This window comes from Phragmites australis, chromosome 8 (genome assembly GCF_958298935.1).
Source record: "Phragmites australis chromosome 8, lpPhrAust1.1, whole genome shotgun sequence".
NCBI classification, from domain to species: domain Eukaryota; kingdom Viridiplantae; phylum Streptophyta; class Magnoliopsida; order Poales; family Poaceae; genus Phragmites; species Phragmites australis.
In genome coordinates, this window is record NC_084928.1 from 29,395,861 (window position 1) to 29,416,061 (window position 20,201).

Here is a 20,201-nt window from a genome sequence, read left to right on the forward strand (position 1 = left end):
TAATAAGGTGGATTTCTCCTCCTACTTGGATAGTGATTGGACCTCCTCCAATTTTCAATCTCATACATTTTAAATTTCTTTAAAAAATTGTAGATATTCTTTGTAAAATTTATACATCAGCAAAAAATATAATATGTGTACCGTAGAAAAAGATACGTGTTATCTTTTGTGCAAAGAAGGCTATCTCACCGACACACACGCAGTATATATTGATAGATGTATATATTTTACTAAGATGTATATGTTCAATTTTTTATAGGATTTTTCGAAGTGTGCAAATGTAAAAAAATGAAATGGGAGAGATCAAACTAGGAGGATATTTCTATTTTTCCGGAGAAATAAGCGAGAAGAAATTTGTAATGGACGCAAAAGCAAAAGATCTCTAGGTCTCTCGTCAAGTTTGATCAAGTCGAGCTCTCGAACGTACGTGACCTTTGATGCAGTCCACTTCTCAGGGAGAATTTATTACTCTGATGAGCTGGGCAGACGATTGTGGTGGCGCCAGCTCTGCTTCCAGATTTCCAGAACACAGACACGCGGGCCTTGACAAACGATACGTGCTTGCCGCAGCATAAACATTTTCTTTTTGCGAGAATAATATTGACGATAAGGAGAAGAGGATACACGGTTATACCGGTTCAAACAGATGAAAGATGCAATGCACACGCTTAGAGATCATTGTCGCGAGGTATCTAGGGGCGAAACTACATCTTTAACAATTTGAGTGTTGAGTGTATACTTTAACATTTCTGTATTTAAATGGTGCACATGTTTGAAATTAGTTGGTGTATAAGAGGTGAAAATAAATTACTAACAATAGAGTTTTTATTTTATTTTATTTTTTCTGATGCATTCAGGTTTGCTACTGTAGCTTCACACTGGCGGTATTTATGCCGTTGCGGGCTAAAATTGCATATTCAGTGTCATAAATCTTTATTCTCTTATGAAATGAGGGGCTGGTTTTAGCAATTTTCAGATAAACCCCACAGGCCACAGCACATCCTCCGCTTTGATGTGCCAAGTGCACTTGTTTCAACAGTCGGATATAGATGGTTTTATAGTTCATGGTTATAATTCAATGATAAAAAGAACTTAGATCAACATAGAAGGAACTAGGAGGCTTTTTATTAGAATTTGATGATTCCAGAGTGCACTATAATTCCTATTAATTTTCTCAACACGTCTGTAAACTGTAAACATCTCTCGCTAAGCAAGTACAGTTTCTGACGGCGTCTCAATGGCTGAATCTGGTTGCTCCGTCTTTGCATCGTGCGGTGGGCAATCATTTTCAAATCTACTCATGAACTACGCACAAAGATTAACCGTAGCGGTCACACCACGATTTACGAAGCATTATAAAAACCAAGACCGGTCGTACCTTGCTTCCCAGGTGAGCCAGCCGGTGCGCGCACCCACCACCGCTCCAGATCCCCCCACCTTCACCACCATGCGGAGCGCGGCGGCCACCGTGACGCGCGTGGCGCAGCGGGTGGTGGTCCCGTCGGCGCCCACGCCGCGCGGCGCGCTCCCGCTCTCCTGGCTCGACCGCTACCCGACCCAGCGCGCGCTCATCGAGTCCCTCCACGTCTTCAAGGGCCGCGCCGACGCCGCCGATGCGGAGGCCCCCGCCAGGGCCATCGAGCGCGCCCTGGCCGCCGCGCTCGTGAGCTACTACCCCATCGCTGGCCGCCTCGCGGTCTCGGACGCCGGCGAGCTGGTGGTCCACTGCACCGGCGAGGGAGTGTGGTTCGTCGAGGCCGCCGCGAGCTGCACCCTCGAGGACGTGGACTACCTCGAGTACCCGCTCATGGTGCCCAAAGACGATCTCCTGCCGCACCCCACCTACCCCGCCTCCGACCCTCTCCCTGAGGACTCGCTCATCCTACTTGTCCAGGTAAATTGCGAGCAAAGATTCAATCTTTTTTCTTTCTTGAAGTCAACGGCTCGGCGACGGCAATGGCGTTCGATTGATTGCAGTATCCATCAATTCCCCAATGCAGGTCACACAGTTCGTGTGCGGTGGCTTCGTGGTCGGGTTCCGGTTCAGCCACGCGGTGGCGGACGGTCCAGGCGCAGCGCAGTTCATGACGGCGGTGGGCGACATCGCCCGTGGGCACGCGGCGCCGCTGCTGGCGCCGGCGTGGGGCCGCGACGCGATCCCGAACCCGCCCGGCGCGGCGGTGGGCCCTCTCCCGGTCCCGACGGAGCTCCGGCTCCAGTACCTCGCCATTGACATCTCCACGGACTACATCGAACACTTCAAGGCCCGGTTCCTGGAGCAGACGGGCCACCGGTGCAGCGCGTTCGAGGTGCTGATTGCCAAGGCGTGGCAGTCCCGCACCCGCGCGGCCCGGTTCGAGCCCGGCTCCCCCGTGCACGTGTGCTTCGCCATGAACGCGCGCCCGGCCCTGCGGCGCGCGCTCCCGGACGGCTTCTACGGCAACTGCTACTACATCATGCGCGTGTCGGCGCCCGCCGAGCGCGTGTCCGACGCATCCGTGTACGACGTGGTCAAGCTCATCCGCGAGGGCAAGAAGCGCCTCCCCACCGAGTTCGCGCAGTGGAGCGCCGGCGAGACGGCCGACGGCGCGGACCCGTACCGGATCACGTCGGACTACCGCACGCTGCTGGTGTCGGACTGGTCGCGGCTCGGGTTCGCGGAGGTGGACTACGGGTGGGGCTGCCCCGTGCACGTCGTCCCGCTGACCAACCTGGACTACATCGCGACGTGCATCCTGGTCCGCCCCTCCGCGCACAAGCCCGGCGCGCGCCTCATCACGCAGTGCGTCGCCGCCGACGCCGTCGACGCGTTCCACAAGGGCATGATGCGCCTCGACTGATTCGTCGACCCATTCCCTTGAATAATCGACCTATTTATTCGTTCTTTTTCTTGCTGTATGCCTGCCATTGTTGGATAGTAGAGTGGGAAATGGAAAAAAAAAATACTATCACCAATGCATATATGCGTGCCTGTACTCCGAAGCATTGTTTAATCTTTCTTCTAGTCGAATACACTTACACCCCGTTGCGCTTTACATGTTGCTTGTGATTGCGAGGCAATGGTGTAGGTGGGGCGCCACTGTCTTCTCTTCCCTCTCGTTTAAGCAAGAGGGAAATAATGCGGTACTCGTACCATAAAGAGTCCAAGTGATGCATCTGTTATTTGTCGCTTCGTTCACCTAGGCAGGATGTGGTGAAGAGTATCTTGTAGCCCAGAGAGCATATTTTTTAATATTATGATTAATATAATTTCTCATCCAATAGAGAAGAGAGAAGAGTAAGTACTATCTCTTGAAAATAAAAAGATGAAGAGCTAGTACTTACAAGTCATTTTAATATTTCTCTTCTTAGTGAAGTCTGAAAATTACGAATGACATGATCATGTAAATTTTAAAAAATATACCCTCTCAGTTAAAAAATAATAGCTATCTATAATTATAGTATCTGTCCTGTCCGGGCGTCGCGATCTGGGTTCGTTGAGCTCCTCTGAAAGTGTGTGTCGTTGGCCTAGAAAGAGTGATAAAAAAATAGTAGCATCGTTGCTTGCTTCGCTTGGCATTTTTGCATTCGATGAGTCATCAGTGAGCGTGTGTCTGTTGCCTAACCGGTGGTCCAGTAAAGAAGCCCGTGTCATGTTTCAGAAGAGTCGCGATACTGGCTCTCTTGTGATCCAGCATTCCGGTCGGCGCATGCAGTTTCACGGCGATAGCAGGGTTGCAAAGCGGCGCGAAATTCAGTTCGGTCGCCGTAAACTTCTCCCAGGGCCAAGGCCACGATTCGCTGGAATTTAGGCGTACGTGTACTTGAATCTTTAGGGATTATAATTCAAAATTAGATAATATATATATGATTGTATTTATGAAAATAGATAATATATTATCATATTTATAATTTTATTTATAGAAAACTGATTTTCAGTATATCGTATATTAGAAAAATACAGACCCGACCATGATTTTCGGCATATGACCTCATGTGCCTTAATATGGCTGGACTAATGTTTTTTCGACATACGGTATACAAAAATTAATTTTTGATAAATAAGATGTCGAATACAGATATTAAAATTGTAAATATAACGATATATTATCTATTTTGATAAATAAAATTATATATATTGTCTGATTTTAGATTTTAGGCACTTTAGGCACCCACATGCTCCCTTTCCTCTGGCTCTGTCGGTGCGCCATCGCCTTTTGCCTTTTCGCTGCGGTAGTGCCGGACCCGGACCGCATTTATAGCTAGCGTTGCTAATTCTACATGCTTCCAGTACAGGTACTCGTATTTGCCTCCTCTTTCAAGTAACCGAGAAATCGAGAGTTGGCGGTGTGTTCTGTTTTGTGTTTCCTTCGTTTTTTTTCTCTTTCCTTTTTTTGGCTTGTGTGTTGTTGTATCGTGACCGTTTCGTTTCTACTTAATCCGAGCAAAAACGGCGACAGCCTACTTCTTACATATTAGTAGCATAAACCGGAATGCACGCTCTAGAATGGATGCTTGCATTGCAGGTTGCATGATAGGAGTTTCGGAGCAAGATGTACTAGAAACGCTCTGCTACAGGGTGTTTGGCACAGCTCTAAATCTAAATCCACGCTATATTTGAATGAAGTTTTGCCAAACAATGTGACTCCTTGTTTTTTTAGCTCCTGATTCATGAAGTTGCTCTCCACGTAGTAATTGTGGACCAGGTAAAAGATGCTTCACAAACTCTAGTTACTAATATCCTCGTAGAGTTGGGGAGAAATTACTTGTCACTACCACGGAGGTAATACCCCTCCCTCGCTCGTCCCTCCCCCTCTCGACTCGTCTCCTAGCCCACAATTTCTCTCCTACTGGTTACGGGATCTCTCGATACCCTAGCAAGCTGTCATCGTCACCCCTGCAGCTACCATCGCCACCTCGAGCACCCCCGTGCCATCCCGGTCCCCATTCCACCATCGAGGAAGCCCACCCATGAGGAGCTCAAGTCGTTGTCGTTGTCCCGAGTTTTGGTCCTCACTGCCGCCCAACTCGCTTGTCGTATCGTGTCTGTGAGGACCTCCTCACCTACCCCTTATCTTCCTCGACTGCCCCCGTGCCCCTTCCCCATCACTGTCGTGGCCAAAATAGGAGTGGAATGCTAGGTACTCTAGATAGGCGATGGTCTTGACGAACAGGGGCCGATGGTGCCATAGATTTTGGGCTAGGGGCGCTAGGGACTGAAGGTCTGGAGGAGCGGCTTGGCAGCATAAACAGTGAAACATGAGATTATGGTGTTGCATATCAATAGCAGATCCTGACAAAGTTCATAGTTTTCAGTTGCTTGTTTGACTTGTGTATGGTGAACAAGTAAACTCTATCCATCAGTTCACTCAAGTTTGTAAAAATCATGAAGGGCATTACTATATATGTCAGATTGGCATTTCATTTGGAAACTGCCAATTGTATTTCATATTGGGATGTTATCATTGCCAGTTGTTTGTTTGACTTGTTTATTTGCTGGCATCATGTCATTACCAGACTGTTATAACTAGTTCCCAATAGATGCTGGCATCATGTCGTCATTACTAGTATTGCATATATTCCTCAAAGCATTTCCCTAACCTTGCAAGTATCACAGCCAAATGTGACTGTTTTTTGTCTGTACAAAGTAAATGTTGAAATATGCATGCACGGCACCAATATTGGGTTGTCTCCAAAATGGTTTATGACTGGCATCATATCATCTGGCCTGTTTCCCAAATAAGTTACTTAATGATCAGACATCACTTATGCTTTCTACTCTCTCCGTTTTCAATTAATTGACACACATGGCCCTAGTACAAAGAACTAGACAATCATTTGTTTGTAATTTTGTGACAAAATTGCCCCTGGCCAGTAAAGTACGGAATGAGCATATGTGTAAGTGAGCAAATTTGCGGGTTGTTGCCGGCGCTTCATGGCGCGATGAACATCTGTTGTGAGCGAGAAAAATCCAAGAAATAAAGTATGGTGAGTGAATTACTGAAATAGACTGGACTCCTAGAAATTTTTGGAAGGACATGTCTTAGCAGTAAACAAAACAAAAGTGAAAATTGACCAAGGCCTGCAGCTATACTTGGTTTGGGGGATAGAGGGGCAAAATTGGAAAGTTTGTATTGGAAAGTGCGTGGTGACAAATATTTACAAACAAATATTTTGGTCAAAGGTGTCAATTATTTAAAAACTAAATCGATTTTGGGTTTTGTTGCAGAGAAAAAAAAAGTGCATTGGGTGACCATGAAGTTTTGTTGAAGTGGTGAAGCCTTAGATGCCGACGATTCGAAGATTGGAAGGTTCAAGAAGCTCAATATGCTTTTCCATGAGATGGTGCTGTGTTGCATGAGGATCTCTATTTTTTTTCAATGGATGTTTTTGTTGTGGTCTTTGTTTTGAAAGAGCTCTTAGTTTTAGTGGATATTGGTAGTTTTGGAAGATGGTTGAGGAGGTCGAACGCTGATTTGAAATAGTGGTTAGGATTATTGCCATTTCTGGAAGCAGGTCTGTAAACTGAAGGCAAACACATAAAGTCTTGTAAGAAGGTTTTGGGAGGTAGGGAAAAAAATATATGTGGGTCTCTACTTGTTGATCTCATGTTATTATTCTGATGAGTCAACTTTGCAATCAAGTATAATGTCCATGGATACATTTTCTGATGAGATGACCACCGCTATTGCTCTTTCTTGGGACTAGTATATGTTTGGGGTGTGATACGAGTTCAATGCTAGCTATTCAATTGTAATATTTTTAGTGTGGACATGATGTTGCATTCAAAACTTGTTTATTTGGAACCTCTAAAGTGTTTCATGTACATTATTTGTTGCAATAATGTAAAAAAGAATAGTACTATTTGTTACAAAAATAGAATCAAAGACTTACAATAGTGCACACGTGAAAACACAAAGGGTAGCTTGAATAATTCACCCTAGACAGCGTCATTTATGGATGTGGAGCTAATCTGCTAGCCAAACACTCATACCGACAGCTCTAGCTCCATTGTAGATCTGCAGAGAGTTGGAGTTCTGCTAAACACCCCCTACATGATATTGTGCCTCCCAAGCCATGGCTCCCTCGCTAGTACCAATGGCGTCAGCTTGTGCGCTATCGTGTTATGCTCCACAACAAAGCAGGCCTACTGCACAGAAATCCTTGGCAAGCATGCCGATGACATGCCACTGGGTGTTGGACCACCAGTCAAGCTACCTAGATCGAGCTTGAGCAGGTAGGCCTAGGGCACTGTGTGTGGACGCAACACGGGGTTCTCACCCACAACATGGACCCAACTCTTGGAAAGCCTTGACCCACATAGGCCTTTTCACCGCTTTGACAATTTCAACAAGCTACCTTGCCACTGCTCCTCATCACCAGTGCTACTGACATCGTGTGAAGAACCATCCAAACAGTATTCTAATTAATCATCAGGATGATCATTTGCTTAATCACGGCCATGATGATTAACCGGAATACCATCCCGGTAGTCCCGACACGTGTTTTGTGCTCAAGATCGAAACACATGTCTTTTCAACATATAGCATCAACACAAAGCTTAAGAAAGAGCGAGTAATTAAATAATATTACACATTCTTAAGCATTCAACCATTTAAAGTAATTTACACAAAAGATTAGATCAACTATGCAGCGGAAACAAAACTATAGACTACAAAAGAAGAGTGGAGCCACATGCCCTTAGGATCTACCCCAAAAGCTTCGCCACTCGAGAGTAGTTTCCTACTCAGGCCTACCACCAACATCAGCGGTTGTGAAGTAGCTAAAAATGAGCTCCTCCTCACCAGAAGTACCTGAAAGAGCAGCATGAGTACAAAGGTACTCGCAAGACTTAATCCATATAGGGTATATATAGATAACCCGACTCCAAAGATTATACATTAAGCCATTAGCAAGGAGAAGGTCATAAGGATATGTAAATTCATATGCGTAAGCAACCTAAAGACATACGTGTGAGCACATATAATTAACCAAACAAACCTTTCCAAACCTGTAAACAACATGAACATAAATGTAAATGGAATCATCTCATGTAATCAACGACCATCGACAACCATGCCCAACAAAACTATATCAACCATCCCATATTCGTAACTCTACGACCGATGCAAATGGACAGGAGCATGCTCATGACCGAGAGTGTGGTAATTTAAATTATTTTTACACCCTGCAGGGGGTATAACTTTACCCACACGACACGAGGACCATACGACTTGAGTGATCATATAGGCCTACCCAAGGGATACCCATTTCAACCTTTCTCATACCCAGAACCATCCACTTGCAATGCCCATATGGCACCGGGGTTACCGCTAGCGTGTCCCAGACAACTCCGACTCTCCACTACCTTGCTTCTACTTTTCTTCTTCTCTTACACATCATAGGGCCACAAGGAAAGTGTCGGCACAAAGGATGATATCCGGCTTACCTTACCATTAGATCAGCATGAGGTTAAAACGGAAAGTGCTAGGAGTCAACTGCACCGATGAACAATGCTTAAATGATGCAAGCAGTTTATAGTGCCTGGGCTCCTTTCCCGAACTACCCCGAAGAACTCCTCCGAGGAAAAAGACACCCCTAGCACCTCCCACATCTCGCCTCAACCTCATCACTCCAACCACCAATATCATAATCAATGTTTGTGAACAATAAGTAAACCCTAAGCTCGCGAACAACAGATGAACCATTGCTCGACTTCTACTGAGGATCTATTCATTGCTAGCATTTTGAACGAATCTTAAGTTAGACATAGATAATGTTATCAAGGCTACAAAGATATGGATAATCAACAGCGCAAGGTAGAGGTAATGCATCAACATAGATTCTACTCATAGATGCCCAACATCGACTCACTGAACATGCAAACTTACATAAAGCATAACTTATCAATTTAGACTCCACAATTCAATCAAAGGGTGCAATATGCTTAGTTGCTTGCCTTACTGCTCTGAGGTTTGCCTGATACTTCACGTACAACACTCGCAAAACTCCGGAAGGTTGGCGTCGCCTTTACTCGCTTGGATTGTCAGCGCAACGCTCTCTAAAAGGAATAAAAATGAATTATATAAATAATAAACAATGGAAAAGTGTGCACATGTTGCATGCTTGAATAATACTAAAGTGTCATGCTTTGAAAATATTTGTAGAAGATTGCTAAGTGATTAAGGTTTCGAAGTTTGAAACCCCGGGCAAGCTAACCTAAGTTCACATAGCCTTGCATGGCTGGTAGTTAGACCGACATAGAGGTGGCGGTCAGACCGTTGGCTTGCAGAGAGTTTCGACCTCTAGCGGCCAGACTACAGGCATGTTGGCGGTCAGACCAGCCCTAATGGCGGTCTGACCCCTGTATAGGATTTTCAACTCGAATTCTTCGGCCCTAACTGGCGGTCAGATCGAACCTATCGGTGGTCAGACTACCAGACCTTACCGACAGTACCCTTGCGGGGTTACCGGTGAGGACTCCGGCGAAACCTTCGATGAAAAAGGGTACCAAATGCTCCATAGGGCTAGTGGAGTGTTTCTAAAGTGATTTGGACAACATTTACTGAGTTAAACTAAAAATACCCCATGGATTGGATCTAGGATAGGTTGAACTTGGGTCTAAATGACATGAGAGTCGAACCGAGCTTTGAAACAATAGGAAAATGGTAGAGGACGTCTCACCTTAGTGTATGGTAGCTTCCTAGCGGATCAATTCACCCCGGAGAAGCTCCAGTTTGGAGATCGGGCTATGGGGTGGTATGCGAGCTTGAGGTTGGATGAGCATGCCTCCGGTGAGGGAGAAGTGGGGAGGAGCTCGGGAAGTCCTCCGGAAGCTTGGGGAGGTTCCAACCGTCGATCTTCGGTTATCGTGGACGTCGAGGTGGAGCTCTCCTTCTCTCTCTCCATGCCCAACAAAACCATACCAGCCATTCCACATTCGTGACTCTACGACCGATGCTAATGGATCGAAGCATGCTCATGACCGAAAGCATGGCAATTCAAATTATTTTTTACACCCTACAGGTGGTACAACTTTACCCACACGATATGAGGACCATACGGTTTGAGTGACCACATAGACCAACCCAAGAGGGTACTCATATCAACCTTTCTCATACCTGGAACCACCTACTTGCAATGCCCTTATGGCACCAGGGTTACCGTGAGCGTGTTCCAGACACCTTCGGCTCCCCGCCACATTACTTCTCCTTTTCTTTTTCTCTTACGCGTCATATGGCCGCAAGGCAAGTGTTGACACGGCGTATGATATTTGGCTTACCTTACCATTAGATCAACATGTGTTTAGTTGAAGGGATCGGTGATATCCTAAGAGGAGGGTGAATTAGGACACTTAGAATCTATTCAGCTTCAAAAACTACATAAGATAAAACTATATCAATTTCTATCTAAATGTGTTATAGATTTATCTAGTGAGTCTACTCTACCAATCAAAGCGCTTGTAACCTATCTAAGAAGATAAATTGCAAAAATGTAAATGTGTAAATGTAAATAAGTTAGAAAGAGCAAACTCGACATATGAAATTTTATCCCGTAGTATCGATGACATAAATGCCACCCCTAGTCCACGTTGGAGCTCCACAAAGGATATGCTCCCGGACGGCACCCGGTCATGGCTCTTAGCCACCAAGTCACCAAGGCAAGGTCTCACCAGTAGCCTCTCTTTTGATTCCTTGCCTTCATGATCACTTTGAAACTTGAGCCACCAAGACAAGGGTCTTCACGTCCCCGTACACGCTTCTCGTCGCCGCTCCACACCAAGTTTGGAGGGTCAATAAGCTTGCCAACGAGTCAGCAAGAATCCAAGGTGTTGGTGTACCACTTGGTATAAGGTTGGATCACTCCTTGATCCACTCTCTAAGTAGCAATCACTTAGCAACACTCTCTCTAGGACTATAAGCATTAATCACTCACTAGTCTTATACTTAATCGCCTTGGATAATCACTTTAAGCAATTTGATGGTTTGGATATCTTCTCAAATGTGTATAAGTTTCCTCTAGGCTCTAGCAGCATGCCGCCCTTTCAAATGACTGAGTGGAGGGGTACTTATAATCTCAAACCCTCGCACTAGCCGTTAACCCAACGGCTCAGAAAAGTTGTTAACACCGGATGATTCGGTGAGAATAATAGTACTATCACCAAATCATCCGGTGAGTACACTCTCACAAACTAGCCGTTGAAACCCTATTCAAGCCTCTATGAACACCAGACACTGGTGTATACTTCATCTCCATCACCGGACTATCTGGTGAGTTATCCTGAGCCATCTGAGCCAACTAAATCCTCTCTATGTAAATTACTCGGGTGTTAGCAATCGGTGTACATCACTTCATCACCGGACTATCCAATGCCTTTAACTTCATTCTGCCTCTTTACACTATTCATTATCCAGTGTATTTTCTGGTGTAGCCTTACTTCATCACCGGACCTTCCATCGTGTTAATCTTCAATTTTCCATGGCTGCAACCTTCTCTGGTGGAAATGCTCCGGTGTGTATCTTCCTCTGATCACCGAACTATCAGGTGGGTTATTCTATTCTACCTTCTGGAAAGAAACACGCCGGTATTTTCATACTTTGATCACTGGACTATTCAGTGAGGCTTAGCCTTTATTCTTTAGCATGACACCCTTATCTAGAAAAATTACTCCGGTGAGCACACTTGCTAATCACCAGATCTTCCAGTAAGGTCTTTAAACCTCTCTCCCCCTTTGTCAAATATGCTTCGGTGAGTTCAACACCCTGAGCATCAGACCATCCAATGAGGCAAATCTTCAGAGGACTTCTTCATCTCGACCAAACTTTATCGCGACTGCGGTGGTTTCTTCATGTATTGCATCCATGAGACCTACTAATATATATTCTTGACAAAGATGTTAATCTTATTGACTATGTTGTCATTAATCACCAAAATCACAATTATGACCTAATAGGATCATTTTCACTACAATCTCTCCTTTTTGGTGATTGATGACAATACAATCAAAGCAAGTGACAAATAATAAATGATACCAAATGTATAGATCATAAATGAGCACAAAGTCTTACCACATTGCTTGAATGCATGTTCTAATCACTTAGTCCCCATTTTATTGTGGCTCCCCCTTTCTCCATCGCCACTATCTCCCTTGATCGACCCATGCAAGAGCTTCTTCTTCTTCTTTCCTCCACAATGTTTATCTTGCAACTTGCATCTTGCTTTGGTCGTTAAAATCCCCCCCCCCCCTTGTCAACAAGCTCCTAAAAATACTATATGCACATGTTAAACTCAAAGGGAAAAATATTAGAGCATATGGGAGAAAGCTTCACAATCATGATTCAATTAAAAGGATACTAAATATCACTACAAATGAATGATACCAATTGTAGGCTATGAAAGCATATGGATCATAATTTATTAAACTCACATAATATAGTCTAAACTCTCCCTATATGTGGGCATACATAGGATGAGAAAGAAACATATGCACAACTAGACAATATATCAAGATATGAAGTTTAAGCTATATTATACATAGAGGTGGATTAAATGAATAAAAGATTTGACAATGGTACTAATTGAAGTATTTAAGCATTACATACCTCTGGGGACATGTAGTTTTCTCCATGAGACTACAAAAGATATAACTTGCAACACATGTTAGTATCAAAATCACAACCTATAGGATATACTCCCACTAAAAGTGTGCATACAAATGTTAATACTTGCAAGATATATGCACTTGTTATTTATAATAATGGAGATTTATCCTATAGATTGGATCATGACACATAAAAAATACCAAATGTAAAAACTAATGCCATGAAATGAACATACAACTAATAAACTATGTAGGTTGCTAATGGGTTAGAGATAAATACAAGAAACCTACTATATAAAAACCAACACTAAGTATTGTAATAAATTAAAATAAGCATATGTAATCCTAAACGAGGCAAATAAGCTAGAATAAAAAAACAAAATGAATGAACATAAGTCTAGCTACTATTTACCTCTTTTATCTTTGGATGGGGATTTAGGTATACGATGATCATGATTTTTACCAAAGCAACTAAACTTGTATACTTGACTTCTTTGCTTGAACCTTCATTTCATCTTGTGAGCCAAGTCTCCAAATCCCCATAGCCACTTCGAACTTCAAGTCCTCTTTTGAACCCAAACCGATTGGGGCCCCTTCATGTTGGTGATGTCTTCCTTAGACACCTAAATGGGTTGGTTCTACCTCCAATTCTTTCTCACAACCATATGTGCAACCACCTTATTATTGTCCTCTTCTTGAGCTTATAGTGGTTGCTCTTGGTCTTAATCGTATAGTTGGGATTGTTGTAGAGGTTAAAGGTCTTATTGGAGAGGTTCGTCATGTTCTTCTTCTCCTTAGTCTCCTTCTTCACTTCTTGTATTGGAAGAACTTTATGGTTTTCTTGATGGTATTTGAAGCATGTCACGGTGGACCCCTCCGTAAGTTTCTTCATCATGAAAGTATGGTTATCTTGAGGAGGTTGGACATGTCCTTTGCCCTTTAAACTCGTCAAGTCCTTCATGAGCTTCTCCACTTATTGCTTAAGTTCATCATTCTCGGGACTGCCGCTAATTCCAGATCATGAGTTGGATAATTCTCCTCATGCGGCTTCAGTTGCCTGGATGCATAAGCCACAACCTTGCCATCTTGCAATAGCACACAACCTAAACGTTGGCGTGATGCATCACAATATACTACAAAGTCATTTTGGATATCCGGCAATTTCAACACTGGGGCCATAGTCAACCTCTTCTTTAGCTCTTGAAAACTCTCTTCGCAGGCTTCATTCCACCCAAATCTAGCGTCTTTCTGGAGAAGCTTGGTCATGGGTTTAGCTATCTTCGAGAATCCCTCAATAAACTTACGGTAGTAACCAGCCAATCCAAGAAAACTTCTGATTTCTGAAATGTTGATTGGTTGAATCCAGTCAACTACCGCTTCAACCTTTGAAGGGTCCACTGACACTCCCTCTGCTGTTAGAACATGTCCAAGGAATGCCACTTCTTGAAGCCAAAATTCACATTTGCTAAACTTGGCGTATAGCTGATGTGCTCTTAACCTTTCCATAACCACCCTTAGATGTTGTTCGTGTTCTTCTACACTCTTTGAGTATACAAGAATATCATCAATGAACACTATCACAAATTTATCTAGTTCTTCCATGAACACCTTATTCATCAGATTCATGAAGTATGCTGGGGCATTTGTCAGTCCAAACGACATGACTGTAAACTCATACAACCCATACCTTATTACAAAGGCAGTCTTCTGCATGTCACTTTTCCTAACTTTTAACTGATAGTATCCTGATCTCAAATCTATCTTGGAGAAATACTTGGCTCCTCTTAACTGGTCGAATAGATCATCAATCCTTGGGAGTGGGTACTTGTTCTTAATAGTTACCTCATTTAGAGAACGGTAATCCACACACATCCTTTGACTTCCATCTTTCTTTTCCATAAATAGAACTGGTGATCCCCAAGGTGAAGAACTAGGTCTAATAAAACCACTTGCTAGCAGCTCTTTAATCTGTTCCTTCAATAATTCTAGTTCATTGACTACCATCCTATAAGGTCTCTTGGCAATTGGGGCTGTTCCGGGTAAGAGATCAATAACGAACTCGATGTCACGGTCCGGTGGCATACCTGGTAACTCTTCTGGGAATACATCAAGGTATTCCTGTATTACTGGCACTTCCTCCACTGACTGGATAGACAAGTCGCAGGCCATTGGGTCAGACTTGGGTCCTTTGGGTTCAAACTCTATTTTGATTCCTTTATGATTAACCAGAGTAACTCTTCTACTAGCACATGCTATATTGCCTTTATGTTTGGTTAACCAATCCATTCCCAGAATGACATCTATTCCATTTGAATTCAGAACTACTAGGTTCGCTAGGAACTCTACCCCACTTAAATGGAGTTCGACCCGGTGGCATCCTAGATGACACAAGATATTTCCCGCAAGAGATCGAACCAACTTAGGATTCTTAAGTATCACACTAGGTAGCTTATGTAGCGCAGCAAACTTTGAGGAAACAAATGAATGCGAAGCTCCAGAATCAAATAAAACTGTTGCAAGGATTGAGTTGACAGGGAACTCACCGAGCACAACCTCCGGTGCTTCCTGAGCTTCCTGAGCGTCAACGTGGTTGACGCGGCCTCGTTCATAGTTCCGTGATTGCCCTGCTGATCGATTTCCTCCTCGACTTGCTCCTGTTACTGGAGCTGAACGAGCTGGTGCATTGTTCTGCTTGGCATTGGGGCAATCTTTCATAAAGTGCCCTGGCTGATGACAGATGAAGCACGTCTTCGGTGTAGCTGCTGGAGTCTAAGCACTACTCTGCTGAGACTGTCCTAGGTTGGAACTACGAGAAGTAAATGTGGTTGCGCGGGATGTGGATCCCGGAATCAGGTATTGCATGGTTGACTGCTGTGGATACTGAATTTTCTGTCTTTGGTTGAATTTGGTCCCCTGGGACCTATTGCCCTGCGGCCTCCGATCCGTGAACTTTCTCTTTCTTTCTGCCTCTATGGGTGCACGGGCTTCTTCTAGTAGGAGGGTCCTATTCATCAGGGTATTGAAGTCGGGGTAGATGACAGGCACAAGCTGAACATACAAACTGCGTTGCAGTCCCTTCTTGAAGTGATCATGCTTCTTCTTATCTGTCGATACTTCCTCTGGCGCATAGCGGGAAAGGCGGATGAACTTCCGGATGTACTGGTTCACTGTCATTGACCCTTGCTTTAGGTCACGGAATTCGTCAGCCTTCATCTCCATGATCCCTGTCGGTACATGGTATTTCCTGAACTCTTCACAAAATTCTTCCCAAGTGATAGCGTTGGCATCCACGGATGCTTCGCAATAGTTCTCCCACCATTCTGCTCCTGACCCGGTGAGCTGGTGTGCGGCAAGATTAACCCTATCTCAGCCCTCACAGTTGATGACCTGGAGTTTCCTAGTGATTGCCCTGAGCCAGTCATCAGCCTCCAAGGGGTCTTCGGTACTGTCAAAGGTTGGAGGTCTGATCCTTATAAACTCTGCCATCCTGTTCTGAGGTCCATAGCCTCTGTTGATCCCTGCTCGAGCTATGGCCTCCAGTAGGCGGGTTTGATTGGTCATTACTGCCACTAGGTCATTCTCTGGTGGCGGGGGTAGTGGGGTTCTTTGACTGCTACGGTGGCTCTGATGGACTTCACGACTGGGCTGAGACTCGGCACCCCTGTCCCTCCTTCTACCTTGGCCCTCAGAGTGCCTTCCTCGGGTCCCTATTGTACTTCCTACCTGAGAACTCATTCCATGAACTTCATTGATAGGTACGATCTGGCGTTGTTGACGGTGACGAGAGGACTCCCTGGATGAATCCATCTGTTTTCTGGAGACAAACGAGGAAGCAAAAGCTGAGATAGAGCTATTGGATGAGGGAAAACAGATAGGAGCAAGGACAATCCTTGCCAATCATGCAAACAAGGATACAACAAGAAGCAACACCATACAAGAGTACAAGCAACATATATTATACAAACCTAGGACTATCTCCACTAGGTCACTAGTACAAAAGTTTTCGATCTACAACGTCCAAAGCATGCTTCACAGAGCATCCTGCTATAGGGCTATCTATAACAAAAGCTGCAAAAGGATCTACTCCTAATGCTAATTAGTCGCGACGTGTTATCCTCATTCGTTTTCCGCGGACCTGCCGGCGGCTGACTCAGCAGGTGAGAGGGTTCCTGCTGGTGTCGGGGTAGAAGTGGGGCCGGAGATCCTGGTGACGCTGTCGTCGTCATCGTTACTAATGAGCTCGTGCTCGCTAGGGTCCTCCCCTAAAGAGTCGTCAGTGGGTACCACCATATCTCCATCCTGAATCGGCTTCGCTGGCACTAAACCTCCGCTGGCTGCTGGGACTGGCGAGGGGCCAATCCTACCGTCTGCTATAGCTGCTGCTATATGCGCTGGTAGGAGAGGCACACCTGCAAGGACGATGTGCGGGGTCCGACTTGCGGGTAGTGTGAAGGTACTCTTCCTGGCAGTTGTCCTAACCCGGGAGCCACTCAGGGCATGCTGTTGGTTGAGATCCCGGTGATGGGCTCTCACCGCCCTCTGCCATCCTTCACAGCTCCTTACCGTGATGTCTTCAACAGCTGCAGCCTGGACTCTGGTCTGATCTAACATCATACGGAGAGCTCTCTCACGTGTCTCTGACTCTCCTGCCCTCTGGCGACTTGCCTGGAACAGCTGATAGGTCTCATTGTGCATGTGTTCCAAGGCGTGAAGGTATTGTACTGTGACAGCCATGACGGTGTCGTCTTCCTCTTCCTCCTATCCTGCATCCTCCATGGCAGTTAGGCGTGCACACCAAGCAGCTCGCTGGCCAGCAGCAGCTGGAAAGTGCCTCATGGGAGTGTGCGCAACTTCCCTGATATGCCTCCCGCACAGGTGTTGAAGCGCCTCGTAGGCCACCAGCTGGTACGTGTCTGGGTACCGTACTCCGGTGGTGCTGACCTGCCACGGTCGCCAGTTGGGGTGTCTCGGGCAGTCGAAGATCTGTAGAAGAACCTGACACTTCTGGGATCCATTCTCGTCGTACTCACGCCCGGTGTACTCTGGGCGTCGGGTGTACCCCATGCGGCAACAAGCTTCCCACAGCAACTTGGGAAAACCTTTCACTCGTAGACAACGCACTGTGTCCCAATCCTCATCTTCCATCTGCCGGGAAAAGGGATAGCTTAGAAGTAACATAACAAGTTTTCAAGGACAACAAGACAGAAGGCAAGTACAGAAGATGTTTTGACACTAGCTAGTATATTCTAAGGTCACGTCCTACAGCCAAGCATGGCTCTGGTACCATTCCTGTCAGGACCCCGAGCCCGGGTTCCCCTGTGCCTCCTGTATCAGTCCCTGGATCAAGTAGCTGATACGCACAGTATAACAGTCATAATATCACAGTCAAACTTCGTGCATAAATAATATGGTTTAGAGTACAAAAAGGTTACAACCCATACTGTATATTACAAATCTGGCCTAGCGGCCATCAAAGCACACAGCGGAACAAAAGCCCAAGCCACAAGCAACGAGGGTGCGAACGCGACTTTAGATACTATTCTTCATTTCTGGCTTCTCCTCCGGCGAAGTCGGCATCGGCTTCTTCATCTGAATGACAGCAAGAGTGAGTACGGAAGGTACTCAACAAGTCCTATACTACTTCAAGGGGGTTGATAGATGCATAATAAATATTTCAAGGATAAGGCTTTACATCATAGTTTTAAGCGTAAAACAGGTTTTATGCAGATATCCAGTTATATTCTCCACCGTTAACCTTTTTGAAATAAATGTAACAAAGCTTTTGAAAACAAGGCAGGCATCTTCTGTTGGTACTGAATATCACCTCAAGTCCCCAACGCATTAGAAGGTGACCTGATAGCAAAGCTGTCGAAATAGTTTTAAAACCAAAACTAGGGTAACAAGTTGTATCTGGGGGTTTTCGGTCCTGGGAGGGGCTATACCTCACTCCGCAGTCCCTTTTATCACATCTGGTGTACCTCTAGTACCACACAGCTTCTGGCGGATCGAGCCAGGAACCACATCACACGAACATCTAGTCCACACACTCACTCATCAAAACTCACACACCCAGAGTCTATTAAAGTGAGGTCAATGCTTTGCATGTCCATGACCGTGGACACGGCTATTCGAATAGGTTTACACTCTGCAGAGGTGTACAGCTTTACCCATACGATATGCTCAGCCTCCAACCGTTGCAAGCGGAGGAGCGAATCATACCGAGACTCTCCAAACACCTTTCCTGCCGGGCTTTTCCACGAGACACGCCAAGTTCCAGAGCTGCATGTTCCGAAGGCCAGTCTCCATTTTTAAGCCTAAGCCGGTCCCTGAACCTCCAAACAGCGGGACAGATAGACCCCTGGCTGCTCGTTGCTCTCAGCCTCCTGGTATGATGCCCAACTCAGTCCAGTGAAGAAAAATCAAGTCCTGCCCATACAGAACGCATGGTTGCACGGGGTGGCTAAGCATGACGGCGCAAGACTCGGTCCTTAAGCGACCGGGCTAGGCATCTTCATGGGCAATGAATACCATCATGTAACTCAAGCCCCCATAAGCATCCTCCCCGGAGGACTACTCTACCTGCCCGCGCCAAAACAGTTTTCACCCATTTTTACACATCACCTTCCATATCCCACATGACATCAAGGATTTCCCGACCATCACGGAATTCACAACCATCAAGGAAACATGGTATATGAGTTATCATTGATAACAACAATTTGGTCTCCGAAGAGAAGTGTTTTAAAAGCAATATCTCCGAGGAGACGTATTTTAAAAGCGACATCTCCGAGGAGATGTATTCAATCCTAAGCATGCTAGATTTCAAGACGTCGTCCATCGTTAATATATTTAACAACAGGTATTCCTAGGGTGATATGTATTCTGGATGATGACATGTATGGCATGCCAGTGTTGATAGGGTTAACTACTACAAGTAGTTTGAAAGAAAATGCAATATATAGCACATGCGATAATAAGTCCAATTTTAGTTGATCATATATATTATTCGAAAACATAGGTTCAATATGATCAAGGAAATAGGACTTTCCTTCTCCGGAGTTTTCTTCAAAATCTTGGTTGTAATCAGGATCTTCTTCGCTTCTGATGCTTCCCGCGCAGCACTCACAGAATTCTGGCAGATCTGCAATTGCGACTACGACCATTAACGAGCTATACTAGGAAAGAACCAAATCACACAAAATGGAAAGCCAATGAGCCTTAACAAACATCATAATGTAACATATAACTAGATCTCGATTTTAGATGAATTTTGGCGAAAGAATCGCCGAAATCGGAGCCAGAACGGAGTAGTTACGGTTCCCGGAAGATTTAATATAAAATTAAATCGGGAAATTATGAAATGACACTATTCATAGGTGGGACCCACATGAATAGTACCCAGTGGGCCTAATGGGCTCAGATTGGGCCGAATTTGGGCTTAGATAGGCCTGGGCTGGGCTTGGGCTGCACAGTAATAGCTACACAGTGCTGGCCCATTCGGGTCCGGGCTGGCTAGCTAACGGGCCAGGGGAGTTGGGCCGGCCTACGGGGTACGGCCTGCTGGCGGTTAGGCTGGCCAGGCCGGCCAGCCAACCACTGGGCCGAGCCAGGCCTGCTGGCC

General features: G+C 45.3%; 1 protein-coding gene across 1 annotated transcript; it reads left to right on the forward strand.

Moving 5' to 3' along the window:
• The first annotated feature begins 1,369 nt into the window (after positions 1-1,369).
• LOC133926950 (acyl transferase 7-like) lies at positions 1,370-3,035 on the forward strand. Its single transcript, XM_062373135.1, has 2 exons — positions 1,370-1,894; positions 2,001-3,035. The coding sequence occupies exons 1-2, from the start codon at positions 1,448-1,450 to the stop codon at positions 2,838-2,840; spliced, it is 1,287 nt and encodes a 428-aa protein (XP_062229119.1). The 5' UTR covers positions 1,370-1,447; the 3' UTR covers positions 2,841-3,035.
• Positions 3,036-20,201: the final 17,166 nt, after the last annotated feature.